The following is a 17020-nucleotide window of genomic DNA, read 5'->3' as shown; positions in this document are numbered from 1 at the left end:
TAATAAAAATTTTCATTTTAGGTTTTATACAAGTTGTTACTTAAATTTTTTAACTACCTTTTTTTCCTAGTACTTTGTTTGTTTTTTCAAAATATATTTAAAGAACTTTATACTTTTAGTTAGTTATTGGTTTACTTTAATTTGCAACAGCTGATTGTGAGTTAACTTTGGTGGCAGTGATCACATGATTGGGTCATTGATGTATTTTATTTGTGCAGTTAACATCATTGCAAATACTTTCTTTGAGATTTAAGCTTCATGATTTTCCCACACTTTATGGTTTTTAGTGTTGAGGTTTTAACCTAAGTATAAATAGCATGTAACCAAGAGGTTTTTTTGGTTAACATCAGTAGTTTTTATTTTTTTGTTTGTACAATGTAATTCTTAAAGGGGTAGGTAGTTTTTTGCTTAGGTGTTTTTTGGGTCTGCAAGTAAATGTTAATAGAAAAAAAAATGTGTTTGTTATTTTAAGTTTTATATAACTTTACTTTGTTGTAATTCAGATTTAACCAGCATAAACAATTTATAAATATTTATTACCCCAAGTTGCTATGCCTTTAATTACCTTAAACTATTAATTGATTTATTAATAAGTTGATATTTGTTGTTTTTCTTCTTTTTGTTTACAATAGATTACTTATTCTGTATTTAAAAAAAAATAAATTAAAGTGCTTTGCTGCTTTCTTCCAAACATAAAGAATAAATTATCTAGTTTGCAACAAAATGATTTTTTTTTTAATGTTAATGTATTAGAGTGTAATATTGTGATGTAGTTATTAAATAAAGTTTTGAATATTTGACAACCATTTAATCTTATGAATCAGTATTTCTTGAACTTTCATGTGAGTGCTTTATATTATGATTTATTATTTTATTTTGTATTTAACTTTACTTTATCATAATTTAGACTTAACAATTACTAGTATTATATAGTTTATAACAGTTTAAATTATATGTTGTATCTATTATTAACTGTTAATTTACGATAACCTATAGTATTTATTCTTATTTTTAATAAACACATATATATATACCTTATTTAGCTTCTATTCTTTCCTTAAGTATTTATTTTTTACAGAGCTCTGTTAAAGTGTGTTAACTTGTTAATACTCAGAAACATGTGTTAGTGTAATAAAGAAAGAGTACTGTTTGAATTTTTTATTGTTATATATAAGATAGTTTTTTTAAAGATAAATCTTATTATACTCTTTGTGATGGTACTTGTGTAAATATCAGCTAAATTAATTGAATATTAGTTCATTTTAACTTTTTTTTTATATTTCTTCTGCTTGTATATATGCATGTTATCAATTTTATGATTTTAAAATATGATTAAAGCATAAACTTTTTTTTTAATTTGCTTTCAATTATAATAAGCCTTATTTTATTGATATTGAAGATATAATAAAAATAAATAGTTAAAAATATAAGTTAAATTTTAGACTTTTATTTTTTTTTAAATTTCTAAAGTTTTTCAATTGAATTTGATTATTTACAAAATTAAAACAAAGTTATTTATATAGTTTTAGCATTAATCAGAAGTAGTGCAATTGTTTTAAGACTAATATATTTAAAGCCTTAAACAAATCTAAGCAATTTCGGTTTCAGTTATACTTTAACTTTAGAATAGTTAAAATGTACTTAAACTAAACATAACTTTATACTTTATATATAATCTTGGTCAATATTTACACAAAACCCTCTTAAAATTACTTAAGTTTAAAAATAGTATCGTTCAAGTTTATCAGAAACTTTATTATTTAAACTTATTTATTTTAAATTTCCTGTATGTAATAACCATTTAAAGCAAGCTTTAGCTTCAAAGGAAAAATACTGACTAAAATCGAACATAATTTTCAGAATATTACTTGATACAAAAATAAAGTTAAATTGTTTGTAAAATGTGTGGAAGGACAGCTTGTGCGCTTGAGCCTGCCGAAATACAACAGAAGTGCAAGTACGAAAACAAGCAGGGAAAAGAAGAAAAGCCAGAGTGGAAGCTCAACACTGACAGGTACAAAGCTGCGCACAACGTTGCTCCAACTTCCTACTGCCCAGTGTTGATCAGCAGCAATCACCTAGAATCAAAGGAAAACCACGCTGAAAGGTCTCTGGCTTGCATGAGATGGGGGCTAGTTCCAAATTGGATGGGAAATTCACACAATGGCCAGTTCAGCATGAACAACGCCAGAAGTGACACCATGCTTGAAAAAAAGTCTTACAAGAACCCGCTCAAGAAAGGCCAGCGTTGTGTTGTTCTTGCAGAAGGTTTTTACGAATGGAAAGCAGTTAAAAGTGGTAAAAAGCAGCCTTACTTCATTCACTTGCCCAAAGATGAAAAAGAAAAATCTGAAGCACCGCTTCTTGCAATGGCAGGAATTTTTGAAAAGGCTAGGGTGGATGATGAAGACTTGTACTCGTTTTCAGTCATCACTGTTGATTCTCACGAGAACTTTTCTTGCATTCACCACCGCATGCCTGCAATTTTAGAAAGTGACAAAGAAATTGACTCGTGGTTGGACTACAGAAATGTTCCGCTTGATGAAGCAGTGAAGCTGATCAAGTCCAAGCCCTGTTTGACCTGGTATCCTGTTGACAGGTATGTGAGTAATTCCCGCAATCAAGGTGCTCAGTGTCGAGAGCAAATCAGTCTTGATCAAATTGAAAAGAACCAACAGAAAAAACTATCAGCTTCAGCAAACAGTATGATGAGTTGGCTATCTTCTAAAACAGTTAAATCTCCTTTATCACATAATGTTACACCAAAAAAACGAAAATCAGCAGCTACTATCGAAAAGTTTTTTATCAAAAAGGCTAAAGAATGAATTACTATTTTTTCATTATTTTTTCAGCTTTTTCTTAATTAATTAATAATTTATAGTTATGCTTAATATCAAGTTTCATAATTACAAAACAATAGTAACATGTTTTACTTTTTTATAAATTTCATTTGTAGTTATTACTGTAGTACACATTGTTTTATTACTTTTTAGTAAATGTTTAATTAGTTTAAATGTAGTAATTGGCTTGTGTAATTAGATAACTCCATTTTGTAATAACAACATGTAATAAGAATCTGTTTGATGGTTATTCAATTACATAACAAGCTTTCTTTTATTTTACAATAAAAATTACAGTTAAAAAGCTATATTTGAAAACTGTTTTTTTAGTTTAAAGTAAAATAGGACAGTATTTGTTTGAAATTGATATTTTTAAATAAAGGAAAAATTTATTAGTACTAAACTTTTTCTGTTTTCCACGTATTTTCAAATATTATAAATTTATACTATAAAAACCCTTAGATAGTACTTTATACTCGCCATACATACTGCTTGTTTTGTTTTCAAATTCTTTTGTTAGGTAAATTTTATGAAACCCTTGTACATTAAAATTAAATGTTTATTTTTTTTTCTTTCAGATAAGTAAAAAAGCATGTCATCTGCAGTAGGTGATAAGAAAAAAATTAAAATTCCCAAGAAAGGAGTAAAAAGATTTCAAAAGCAGAAACAAAAAGTGTTTCGTGCAAATGAACCTTTTATTAGCGTTTTTATGTGGGGTGTAAACCATTCGGTAAGTTTTGATTTAATATTATCAAATAAACTAATTACTAATGTAGTTTTCTTTGCTTCGTGAAAAAAAATTATATTTAATATTTTTAAATACTATTTACTACTTTGTAACCTTAAGATAAAGGAACTTGCTTGTGTTCGGATTCCGTTGATGTTGATGCCTGACGATTTCAAAGCTTACTCAAAAGTTAAAATTGACAACCACATTTTCAACAAGTTAGTTTTTCTTTTTGTGGTAGAATATTTACAATAGTATTGCTAAGTAACTGAATTTTTACGAGTTAAACACTCTAAAAGTTAAATATAGAAATTTTCTAACTATATTTTATAAGTGAACATTCTTAATTTTTACATCTTTAACTGCTTAGTTGATTATTATTTTAAATAATGACAAAATAAAAACTGTAAAGAACCATATAAATCGAAATAAGATTTCTGTAAACTATATAGTTTATAATTATTATAATTTCATACATTTACACTATTATATTCGTATCAAAGAGTTTTTCATGAGTATTCTAAAATATTTTTGTTAATTTTGTATTTGTTATATATTTCTTAGATCCAAACTGAACAGTTGTATATTTTTTATTTATTAAGGCCATGTTTTTTGCAAGTTGATCTTAATTTGTAGAGTTTTTAATAAGCTTCAAATTGCTTTTTACCGTTTAAAAAAATTCGAATTATTTTTTGAGATATGACCGGTCAAAGTCGGGCCGCATAATAGGTTCCTTATGGGAAGGGAAAACTAAAACAGCAATAAAAGACTATTTTATTTAAAACCTATCTCCTCCTACATTTTCAAGTAATCTTCAAACTTATTCAAACAAATTAATAAATAAAGTTTTTTTTTTATAAAATTAGGAACATTTCCTGAAAATTTGAAGAAAATTGCTTGGAAAATGAAGGAGGAGGTATATTTTTAGTGAATTTTAAAATTTCCAAGAAAATTGACTTTGAAAAATTTGCGGTCTGTACGTTAGTATCGGAAAATTTTTACAAAATATAAAATATCTCAAAAGTTATATGATATTTTTGAATTCTATAGAAACTGGCTTGTAGTTTGTACTTAAAGCCTTCAAATAAAAGCTAAAGTTATTTTTTGTAAAAAAAGTCTTGGACCCCCCTATGGCCTTGACTTATTTAATTCTTTTGAAATACAAAAGTAGATTTATGGCTATTTAAGGTCTTCCTGATAACTATTTTTAAACTGAACAACATGATTAACAATCTTTCTGGTTGGTCAGACTAACTTTGCTGTTTTCAAAAAGCTCCTTTTAATACGTAAAAATATTTAAAATTAACTCAGTTTAGCGTAAACTATCTTCTTAATTTAAGTAATAATGAGGATATCTTTTATATACGCCATGTTTTTTATTTGTGTTGTAGCTTTCTGCTTAGTTTGTTTTAGTTTATTATTGATTGTTCTTATTATTGATTGTTCTTATATAAACTGAAACTTTTCGCTTTCCATTTGACAAAGAAAATAACTAATATGATTAAGTTTTCAATTATATAATAAGGCAGTGCAGCTAGTAAAACTTGTCAGTAAAAATATCTTAGTTACAGCTTTAAAGGAAACTTATCATAAGTTTGTGTTGAATCTGTAGATATGATGAGGTCTGCTGCATTAGAAAGGTTTTTATACTATTGTGCAAATGAGATAAGGTATTAATACAGCAGTACATTAATAACATCTAAATCTTATTCCTAACCAATTTCACACTAAATATTAAACCTAAGACATTACCCCTAACCTACCTTAGTCAGACATATAACAAACAAATGTTTTATTAAATAAAACTTAAAATAAACAGAAATGTATTTTTAGCCAATCAGAAGCTCCTTTATTTTACAGCCCACAGACAGTGATGTTGTATAATATAAACAAATAAAGATGCTTACTCTCACACATTACAGCTGCAAATAAAGACTATGTTTTAGTTTTGCTGTTTTGTAATTTAAACATTCAATGCTATTGAGAAACCAGGTATAGTGAGCAATTATATATTATCATTACTACCTTTGCAAACAGTATGCATTACCTATAACGTCAGAGTCACAAAGGCTACTAAGTCTTATTTATGCTTACTAGTCTTCTTTTAGTAAAAGACTAGCTATACAGTAAGAACGTATATAAGGTTTATGCAACGTTTAAACACACAAAAATGTTCATGATTTGTTCTCCTAAAATTTTCTGATTCTTCGTTTAGAACAAAATTACAAATTTAAATAACTTAAATATTTAATTATAACTGATATATAATGTTGTAGACTTTTTTTATAATTTAATGTATAAAATAATTAAATCTGCAACTTATAATAATAACTATACTTTTTAACTACGTTTTTTATACTTTTTATTAACTTTTCTTAGTTACTGTACCTTTTTCTAAATATATTAACATTATATTTGTATCCTTCTTAATTAGTTCAGTGTTGTTCTACATGTAACAAGTACTGTTTATTATCAGGGAGAATCTTCCGAGCCACTTCAAAGTGAAAGAGTATTGTCCAGTTGTGTTTCGCAGACTGCGTGAAATTTTTGGCATAACTGAAAAAGATTATGTGGTGAGATATTGGCTATATGGTGTTGATTATTGTGATATCTTCGAATATTAGTTTTTGATTTTTGTTTAAAGCCTATTTTAGTAAGTATAAAATATTTTTAAGTGAAGACTATTTTTTTATATATAAACAGTTTATAAGTTTTTTTTAAACTAATAAATTTATACTTTTCATTCTTACTATGTGTTCCTTCATTCTTATTTTTTATTTTTGTCTTTTAGTTTAGATTAATGTTTTTTGTTTACATAACATTAAGTTTTAATTTTTAATTTATTCAATTTTTTAGATTTTAAAAGTTGGAATTTTTTATCATGTATATTTAATTATTTATAAGACTGTCTTCTTTAATAATTGATTACCATTTTGCTTTTTTTTAAGTTATGAACTTTAATAAGTGTCTTTAAACTTTATAATTTATATCATCATAATAGGCACTTAAAATGTTTACTAAATTTTCTCAATAAATACATCATGTGCTTCGTTCTTCTTACGTACGTAAACAAATAACATAAATAATCTAAGAATTTTTTAATGAACTTAATTTACTTCAGCTTTTTGTACTGAAACTTAATTATATGAGAATAACAAGTTTTTTTTTCTGATAAAAATGACACTTAAAGAATATGCAGAAATTGTTACTGATATGAAAATATGTGCCCAGAAAGCTATATACTAACATTTATGTTTAACACTAATTATAATTTAATAGTCTTTATTATATTTATTTTGTGCACTTTTGCTTTAAAATTACCAGACTTGAAGTTAAACTGTTCATTATACGATGTATGCACATAAATAAATAAATATTAGTTGCTAAATAAAGTATATTTAATGCGCACTTTTTTCGGTGAACATGCATATAACTTGTTACATAATAGTTCAAATTATTTTAAAAATGTTTAGGTGGCCATACCTCAAAAAGTAGTATATATTTAAAAATGCGCTTAAACGTCTAAATAATAAGATTATGATGATAAAAAATCTGAAAAAAACTATTAATAAAAACAATAACTCAGAATTATTAAAATTTTAATTGCCAGAATTTGGTTGTCGTGCACCCCATATAACTTCATATTAATTAATCAAGCTCATTTCTAAACCAATCACAGAACTCGCTGTGCTTCAGCCAGCCAATCAGAACGGACAATTCGGGCAGGTCGGGAGCGAGGTTCCTCTTGTCATTCGACGAGAGGTTCGTCATCAAGACGCTGTCGAGCGAGGACATAGCCGAGATGCACGAACTTCTTCCAAAGTATCATCAGGTTTGTTTGTTTGAAATAAAATAAGTATGTTGCACAAGTTGTACTACAAACTACCAAAGCATTAAGTTAAAGATTATATGTTGTTTACTTGCTTGAATTACTAAGATAAGATCTATAAAGTTTTATCTTATGTTTTTTTACCTACCATGAATATTATTTTATTTAAACAATCTTAAAAGTTTTAAAACATCATTAGGTTGATTTAAAATTATATGTTTAAAGTATCAACTGTGAAATATACTAGTTTCAATTTTTAGTTTGTTTTCTTTTAAACTACCATGCCAACTATTAAATTTATAAAGTCTTTTTTTTTACTAAGTTTGCTTAACTTGGTATAAATTATTTTAGTTGCAACAGCTGTAAATAAGTTTTTATTTATAAAAAATTATTATTTTCTTATAGTATTTATGTTTTTTTGGTCAACTTCTATGCAGACTACGTCCAAAAATTTAACTTTTCTTCATCTTAAAATTATTTCCATTTAAAAAACCTTTTTCTTTTTAACAGTTCCTGTAATATATAGGTTAGAATTGCAAATATGATGTGCTAATAGTGACCTGTCTTAAGAGTGCTCTTTAAGAAAATAATGAAAGTATTTATTATGAAAAATTTAAAACTATTTGCAGATCAGCATAGTTATCAAACAGTGCACTATTTTGTTAATTATTTGTGAAGGTCAAATTTTTTCTCACCTGAAACGATCACAAGTAAAATACTAAACTAGCAAGTACACTATTTATAAAACTTTAAAAAATAAATAGTAATTTCCAAACAAAACATACAGTATGTAGTTGAGCACAGCTGCATGTATATTAAGAAAGTAACCAAAACTTACGTGCTATATGTGCTTATTCAGCTTATTAGTATTAAACATACAGAACATGGTGAAAGTTATGAAAAAAGTTATTAAATGCATACAAACACCCAATATGATAACTTTCAGTACGTAGTGGAGCACAGTTGCAAGACGTTATTGCCGCAGTACATGGGAATGTACAGGCTGACTCTCAATAACAGCGAGCACTACATGATAGTGATGAAGAACGTGTTCAGTCCCAAGCACCGCGTTCAGACCAAATACGACCTCAAGGTAGTTTTTGTGTTAAATTGTTTAGTAAAAAAAAAGTTGAATGAAAAAATATTAAGTGGTTGAAGAAAAGTTGAGTTAAGGTTTTTAATTAGTATTTTAAAAGCCATAATTATTAATAATTATTTTGGCTTTTTTAAATTTTATATTTGGTGTATTGAATTATTTTATAGTACTAGTCAATTTATTTTAACATAGTATAAATAAATGTTTTTACTAATAAATTTTGTTTCAAAATCAACTTTTAAAACTTTTTCTAACAATGTTTAGGAAAATATTCTAACCAGTAAATTATATAATGGTAAAAAGTATTTTTTCTACTTGGTTTTTAGATATATAAAAAAAATTCTCAATTAAACAGCAAAAGTACTGAAAATCTACTTAAAATAGTATATTGTTAATTAGTATGTTCTTTATAATATTTTTTTAAGTTTTGCAAGTACTGTTGTAGTTAAGCATTTTTTAATAAAATTATATTTTAATTTTTTTTTTTTTTTTTATAACAGAATTTGTGCATACTTGAACAGTGTGAATTAAATCAGTATGCAGTGATTTTTTTTCATTGTACCTTTATTTCTCAACTCATATAAGTACAAGTTTTGTAAACAAATTTTTGAGTTTTTATTTGACAGATTCTAATTAAAAACAATGTTACGCCGTGTAAGGCTTTTTAGTTGTAAATTAAATCTAAAACAATAGTCTGTTGTGTTTTGTTTTTGATGTGTAGTTGTAATATCTTCCAACTAGTTAATTATTCTACTTTTTAGATTTGACTTACAACTGAAGAGCCCTACTGGGAGAAAGTTTGTAATGTAATTAGAATCTGTTAGATAAACTTTTTATGTAAAACCTTTTTTACACCTTTATCACAGTAAAATAAGACATTCAAAATAGCATTAAGCAAACATGATATAAATATTTAAAAGATAAAATAATAGTACTTTTTGACATTGTTATGTAACTTAAGTAGCTGCTATTTTTCTAGTTTCAGTATATTAAGTAATGTTCAAGTAAGTTTTTGTTATTAGCATTTTTTTTCAACTTAAATTATAGGAAAAGTAGTATACTTATCAACTCAATTTTAGTTTTTCTTTATTTAGTAACTTTTTTTCCTATCACTTAATTTTAAGTATAACAACGTTTAGTATTTTTGTAAGTCATAAGTGTTTATAAACATGTATGTTGTATAAGTATAGCTGGTAAAACTGCTTTAACCACTGTGCAACAAATAAATTGTACAACTTTGCAATAAAATTTTAACTTATTTAAAAAAAAGTATTTCAAAAAGCAGGATTTTTTAAGAAAATTTTAAAGAAACTTGAAATTTTTTCAGTCATTCAATTATAATAAGACGCATTAAGTTGTTTGCACGACTACTATTGTTTTGTATAGTAAAAAGAAAAGTGTGTGATTAAGAATTGACCAACGTAAATTTTCTAAACGTTACTTCCGCCTTCAGCTCAATTATAAAAAACAAATCACTTCTGCTACTTTTAAAATCAATAATTTATTGCACAATATAAACTTTCTTGTAAAAGTTGTTGAAGTTCATGTTTTATCCTCAAACATGTTTTTTTTTATGGTTGTTTAAATCAGTAACTTTTTATAATGTTTTAAACTCAAAGTATATCATATAACAATTTATTAACAATTAAATTCATTGAAAACTGTATATAGTGAATGTTTTATATGATATGTAACATACTGTTTTGTTTTGCTAAGTTTTCATAACAACAGCAGGTTAATTGATAAATTAACATACAAGTTCATTTATAATTTACGGGTTTTACATTATTTTACTTTTTCAATAATTATCACAAAAAACTATTGTTTTTTAGCCATTGTGATTAGACGCAAGTTTTTTTAACTTTAAAAACCAGCAAGTAAGCATTTTGTTTATTCTTTATAGGGAACTTGTTTTGCAGGCGCTACATTTTCTCTAAAGAGGTTAAATATTTGTTTATTAATTGCTTCACAAAAGCAAACATTTTCTCACAGTTGCGCCAGTAGTTGTTTGAAAACTTTGAATCGTTCCGAAACTTCCAGCTCAGTTTCACAAAAACATTCTCATGCAAAACCGCTTGATTCTGAAAAAGTTGGAAGAGCTCAACTTCGCTTTGCGGAAAGCTTCATTAAAATTTAATAAAGTCGCAACGCAGCTCGCCAGCAGTGAAAGTTTTCGTCTATCTTCTATTTAATCAACTGAGCTTTTTTCACTGTGCAGGTGTTCAGCATCTGAAAAGTAGAAAAACTTTTACATCACAAACAAACTGTTCACCTTGTTTCTTTTTTTTCCAGCCTTTGTTGATTTGCTTTTTTTGGCTGTTTTTTCAACATTTTTATCAGAAAATTTTGTGTTGTTTACTGAAGTTTTTGCGTGTTTTTAGATGCTGTAAAGTATTAATTGTGTGCGAAAACTGCTGCATGTATTACAATGAGTAAGCAACGAGATAGTTTGTACAAAAGTATTTTAAACAGCTTTAAAAGGACTACAGTACATGATATTTTCTTAATGCAACCCATAATTATGACTAAATCATATGTTTACATTAGAAACTATCAATGATTTTTTATTACGCTCTAAAATACTCATTAAATAAATTAAGTTATGAGTATCAATGAAAATCAATATAAGATAAAATAGTAGAATATATGTATTATAGCTTTAGTAAAATTTTATCTATTAGTTAAATACTTTTCTTACTAAACTCAAAGTTTTTTCGACTAAAATTTTACCAGTGTAAAAATATTTTTCTTTTTACAGTTTAATTTCATATTTCTCTCTGTTGACTTAAAAAAACTTTAAACGAAACCTGAACACAATACTTAGATATTTTAATCAAATTGAGCATAAAATCTTGTATTACAATTAAATTATTGGGAAAATATCTTTCGCTGCATTGTTTATTGTGTTTTTAAATAACGGGAAGTTTATTCGAGTATGGGTGAGTTATTTTTAGACTTTAAACACTTGTTTTCAACAAAAGCGCACGTCATTGTGAAGATAAGATTTTCACGCTGTTTAAAATTTACCAGAAATGAATCACTTAACAAACTTTTTTTTTTGAAATGAAGTTTGTTTGTTCGATTTCAAAATAAAAAATTTTTTTAAACAGTCCGTGTTGAATCAAATTTTAATAAAAATAACTGTTTGACGTCTTTAGATTGACATCAAAAAAATTTAATACGTTTTTTTAATTTTACATTTTTACACAGTTTAGAATATACTAGAAGCTGAATGAATCACTTATTTAACCTTGTTTATTTGTAAAGAATAAACTTGAATATTTAAATTATTTTTAGAATAAAGTTTATTCCGTTGTTTTAAGAATAATTTAAGTTCTTGTTAAAATTCCGTGTTGAATCAAATTTTAGTAAAAATAACTTGTTTGACGTATTTTAGTTGACATCGTAAATTTTAAATAGGTTTTTTTTTTAAGGTATTATGTATAGATAAAAATTTCCTTTTTTTTTTTTTTTCTTCAGTATTCAAAGTTTATATGTTTTTGTAGCACTATTTATAAAGTACTAAACTTGAAAATTACAATTAATAATTTGCTGTTTGTTTTATAGAAGTGTAATAAAAAGTTTAAAATGTCTATTGGACCATAACATTGCGATATTTAGTTATTGCAAAACGTTTGTACTTTTACCATTTATAATTATACCAAACTTAATCATTTATATCGGTGTCACATGTTCGAACAAAATTAAAAATCACCAAAAACTATTTACACGAACAAAAAATATTTGATGGTAAGAGATTAAACAGCAAAATTAATATTAAGTTTTTTTAGTTTTTCAAAAGAACTCATGTTTTATGCAAATTAAATTGTCTGCAGGGCTCGACGGTGCAGAGGGATGCGAGCGACAAGGAAAAGAAGAAGGACCTGCCCACGTTCAAGGACAACGACTTCGTCAAAGCGAATATCAAGCTGCACCTGGATCAAAGCGTCAGAGAGGAATTTCTCACCAAGCTCAAAAACGATGCCGAGGTAAGAAAAGTTGTTACTTACATGTGGTTGCGTTTTTTTAATTATGTTATTTTTAAAAATATTTAAACGTTTTTCTACCACCGTTAAAGATTATGTTTTATGATGTTTTTTTTTTCTAAGTTTTCTCGATGTTTTTACTTGCGTCTTCTTACATTTTTTTATTAGTTATATTTTTAGCAATTTTAATTTTCACCATTATACTTATGGAAAATTATAAGTTTCTCTTTTTTTTAATTACCCTGTACTTTTCATGCTTTGTCTCATCAATTCCCATTAGCATTACATAACTTTAAAGATGATTGATGTTGAAATGTCTACAAACTTATTTAGTTCACTTTGCGGATTAATTTAAAAAGCTTCAGAGTATTTAAAGGGTTTATAAATAAAACGTTGAAACAGGTAGGTTTATATTTTCATAATACAAGTTTATCGTTGTATGATTGTTTTACTTCAAAAGCAAGTAAAATATATCTAATATTTTAAGCTTTTTTTCTAACTAGATTTTAATTAATTATGCTTGCTTAAGTATTCAGTATGCGTAAGAAAAGCTTATTTATAAAACGTTTAAAGAATATTTAGATCCGTGATAAGTTTTCTTCTCCAAACTAAGTGCTCGCTTAACACTAATCGTTTAATACTATCGATTTAGTTCATTTTGTTAATAAATTATCAGAAATTTCGATTGTATGATATATTAGTATAAGTAGTAGTAGTTAGTTTTGGTTAATAATTTGTTGATACTATACATGTCTATCACACAAAACTTATTAAATTCTAATTATTAATAAACAGAATAGATAAACAAAAAAGTTGTTATTAAAAAAAAACTGTAAATTAGTTTTTTCTATCAAAACCACTACTTTTTGACACTATAAAACCTAGAAAAAACTTTCTAAAACATAATAAATCTTGGATATTTTTTTTACATTAAACCTGATTGAAACAGTTTCTGGCCAAGCTGAAGCTGATGGACTACAGCTTGCTGGTGGGAATACACAACAGCGACGTTTCAAGTGAAAACACTGACAGCTCCACCGATGACAACTGTGCAGGTATTACTGAATGATTAGAATGTTTTTGACTGTATGAAAGCTTTTGTAAGCTCTTGTTTTAGTAAACTCAACTGTCTTATTGTCCGACAGGTTCTAGATCACTTTTAAGTATATTCTGTAGAAATTATACAATTGTATGTCTATACCTACAAGTTATTAAAAGCTAAACTTTTATTTAATGATTTACTTGTAAAAAGCTTAAAAATACATATAGATAAGCGTATAAATTTTAATTTTATTTAAACTTTGTAAAATATTAAGTAGGTTTTAAACTTAAAATCATAAGTTTGTGTATTAGTTTTATGTAAAAGGCAGTTATTTTCACTCTCTTTTTTACTGGAAAAACTCTTTAAGTTTATAAAAAAAAAACAGTTGTTTATCTATGTAGACTTAATTATTTACATTATAGATGTATACATACAAATGTTTCAAAACGTCATTTCTCACTTAAAATAGTTAAGCAAAATCTCGTATAGGTAAACATAAATTAAACCTACAAATTTTAAACAACTCAATTTTTTAACGGTAACATTTAAACTAATTACATTTAATTTTAGAAAATTTAAAGTCAAGATTATTATAGCTTAATTTTTAAAATAATTCCAATTCATGTTGTATTTAAAAACATGTAAACGTTAAAATACAAGCAAATTCCAAAAAAAATGTTTAAACTTTATGATAAAACTGTTATTTTTTATAAGAAATTTTATATTTTTTCTGACGTAAATATATCTATAAAGTTAAGTTTAGTTGGTTTAATATGTAGAAACTTGAATAGAAAAAAAATTCAAATCAAACAAGGTTTAGATTCTTCATTGCTATCAAATTCTGTTTCAAACAACTTTTAATCTATGTAATAATGAACTTGACAATTACTTTTTTTTCGTGGAAAAAAAGTTCTTGCTCTTGTTTTACACATATCCATGCCAATCAACTGTAATTTTTCAACTTCCAAGGTTCCTCGTCCCCGCCGGAAAGTCCCACGGAGTTCGCGGGCGGACCCATGTCGCCGCAAATTTGTGAAAACGAAATCGAAGCTGATTACGGGCAGTTCTACGCGATCAACTCCGCTGCAAGTCAGTTTGCAAGTATATTTGACACATATTAGCTGGAAATTAATATCGAACAAAATATTAATACTTAATTTTAAATAAAACTAAATATGAAATTAATGCTTATTTTTGATAGTGTTTAATGTGATACTAATAACTTAGTTTCTAACAGTACTGTATAAACTTTTAATGCTTGAATATTTCGTACAGATTCAACGAAACGGGAGGTGTACTACATGGGCCTCATAGACATACTGACCCACTACGACACCAAAAAAAAGGCCGCACACGCCATGAAAACCGCCAAGCACGGGGTAATTTGTAACATAATATTATTTTGAAAAAATTTGGTTAATAGCCTCAAGTTGGTGGTTGAAAAAGTAGTTTTGTTTCAGTCAGTTGTTAGTTGAGAAATAAAATAAAAATAAAGTAATTTTGTTTGAGCTTTTAGTTTGCTGAAATGTTTTTTTCATCATTTATATTTCTAGCGTCAAATTTTAAGTTGAAATAATTGTTTTGTTTCATTCAGCTGTTTGTTAATTTATAGTTTTATGTAAACATCAATTTGTTAGTTGAAATAGTCATTTTTTGTAACATTTTATTTTTTGAAAACCGCTAAGCATGGAGTAACAGTTTTAGTTTTAACATAAAGTTTTCAGTTAAAACATAGTTTTGTTTCAGTCGTCTGTTAGTTGAGAGATAAAATAAAGTAATTTTGTTTGAGTTTGTTGAAAGTCAGATTTTTATTTTACCAACATACCGTTCAGCTGGGAGCGGATTTTTCAGTCAAGTCTCCCAGGGTGTACGCGCACCGGTTGATCCAACGACTCGAACAAGCCACCTCTAACGACGACCAGGCGACGGGGGACTGCCACTCCTTGTCTTGCGGCAACCTGGCCAAATTCCGTCCCGACCTCAAGGTGCTCAGGCACTGCTACAGCAACGATGAGCTGTACCGCCATCGCGTGGTGGGAACCCCGGTAAACCAGAAGGCGAACAGGAAGTTCTCCTCTGATAAGAAGAACAAGAGGTCGAAGAGCGCGCTGTGAACGTGAGTTTTGTATTCTTGAGGAGTATTTGTTTAAGTTGAGCACGAGACACTTTGCTTAACTTACAGATTTTTTTTTCAAGTGTGGTTAGAATAGTTCTTGTTTACTTTTAAGTTCGACGATACTCAAGGTGTGTTTTTTGTTAGTTTTCAGTTTTTATGCTGACTATTAGACAAGCTGTAAAAGTTTCAGGCTAGTTTGATTTCTTTTAGATGTCCAGCTAATTTTTGCTATGACTTTTTTTTCATGATAAATTATAGCTGTTACCACCTAAATGTTTATTACAAAGCTAACCTAAGTATTTGGTCATATACTTTGCTTATACTAAGCGTTTTTTTTACTGTTTAATTAAGCTTACAATTATGACAAAAGTTAAATTGTTAAAAAGTTTATTACTTAACAATTGTTTCACGCTAGTGCGATGATCACAAGTAAAAAAGTAAACAAACTAACAAGTTACAACGGACAAACATTTTATATAGTTTTAGATAAGTAATTAGTTGATTAGGTGATTGGTTAATTAATTAAATTTTAGTAATATTAAGCAAGATAAATTATAATTAACGTAAATACAATTATAACAAAAATTAAACTTAGCTTATTTTTTAATTACTCACGCTTTATTTTTGATGCTATAAAGCAGGGTTACAACCATAATTTTAAACTTACACTAGATATTACGGGAAATTTTTAAACTTACATTAAACAAAAGCTTCCCGAAATAGGCCGTTTTAGAAAAAAAAGGGACCATAAGCTGCAGAGGGGTAATAAGACCATAGTTCAAAACTTATTTAGATATTCTAGAAGTTATGAAGAGCAAAAAAGCTCTTATTTAAGATTAGTTTTTTGAGAAATCTAATTGGAAGGGACCATAGGTTTTTTTATATTATCAGTAAGTAGTAACATTATGATTTTGTATAAAATATATAGATTAAGCCTTTTTTTTTTATAGCTCATTAACAATTGTAACATTATTGTTCGATCACCAAGTTCATACAGGAATGAAGTTTTTAAATATTTTCGTATTTTAGTTTCCCAAAATTAAATTTAAGATCAGTTTAGTATTCATTATTTTAACTATTTTTTTACACAAACAACTTTAGCACGGAGCAGAAATATCCAGCATCGGCCCTTCACAGTACGCCAAACGGTTCATGGACTTTATAAGCGATCACGTGGTAACATCAAGCAGCCAATGAGAGCTCTCCGTTCGACATCCGGCAACCAATCAGAGAGAATTTTTATTTTTCATTCAACTCTTGTTCTGTGCAATCTTCTCCAAAAAGGCGCGCGAAAATTTGGCGGGCTTCTGATCGGCATGATTTTGCAAATTTTTAACGAGAAGCCTTTGGATATTAGTTCTATTTTTATTTTAAACGTTCAAGC

At 27.1% G+C, this 17020-nt stretch overlaps 1 protein-coding gene across 1 annotated transcript; it reads left to right on the top strand.

The window, feature by feature from the left end:
- Nucleotides 1-1864: 1864 nt before the first annotated feature.
- Nucleotides 1865-16357, top strand: LOC145850015 (phosphatidylinositol 5-phosphate 4-kinase type-2 alpha-like). Its single transcript, XM_082955151.1, has 11 exons — nt 1865-2732; nt 3478-3570; nt 3688-3785; nt 6044-6140; nt 7247-7399; nt 8343-8489; nt 12329-12481; nt 13428-13533; nt 14490-14609; nt 14796-14899; nt 15353-16357. The coding sequence occupies exons 1-11, from the start codon at nt 1902-1904 to the stop codon at nt 15632-15634; spliced, it is 2184 nt and encodes a 727-aa protein (XP_082811277.1). The 5' UTR covers nt 1865-1901; the 3' UTR covers nt 15635-16357.
- Nucleotides 16358-17020: the final 663 nt, after the last annotated feature.

Source organism: Thalia democratica, chromosome 2 (genome assembly GCF_965202585.1).
Source record: "Thalia democratica chromosome 2, ktThaDemo2.hap1.1, whole genome shotgun sequence".
Taxonomy (NCBI): Eukaryota; Metazoa; Chordata; class Thaliacea; order Salpida; family Salpidae; genus Thalia; species Thalia democratica.
The sequence above is the reverse complement of the archived record's forward strand: the minus strand, read 5'-3'. Positions and strand labels throughout refer to the sequence as shown.

What these genes read in the sequence shown, in the direction of transcription:
- LOC145850015 (XM_082955151.1), top strand. Translation starts at nt 1,902, where the DNA reads ATGTGTGGAAGGACAGCTTGTGCGCTTGAGCCTGCCGAAATACAACAG. An exon ending in GTTGGCTATCTTCTAAAACA is followed by an intron (nt 2,733 to 3,477) that starts GTTAAATCTCCT and finishes AAAATTCCCAAG; the next exon opens with AAAGGAGTAAAAAGATTTCA. An exon ending in AGCTCAAAAACGATGCCGAG is followed by an intron (nt 12,482 to 13,427) that starts GTAAGAAAAGTT and finishes TGATTGAAACAG; the next exon opens with TTTCTGGCCAAGCTGAAGCT.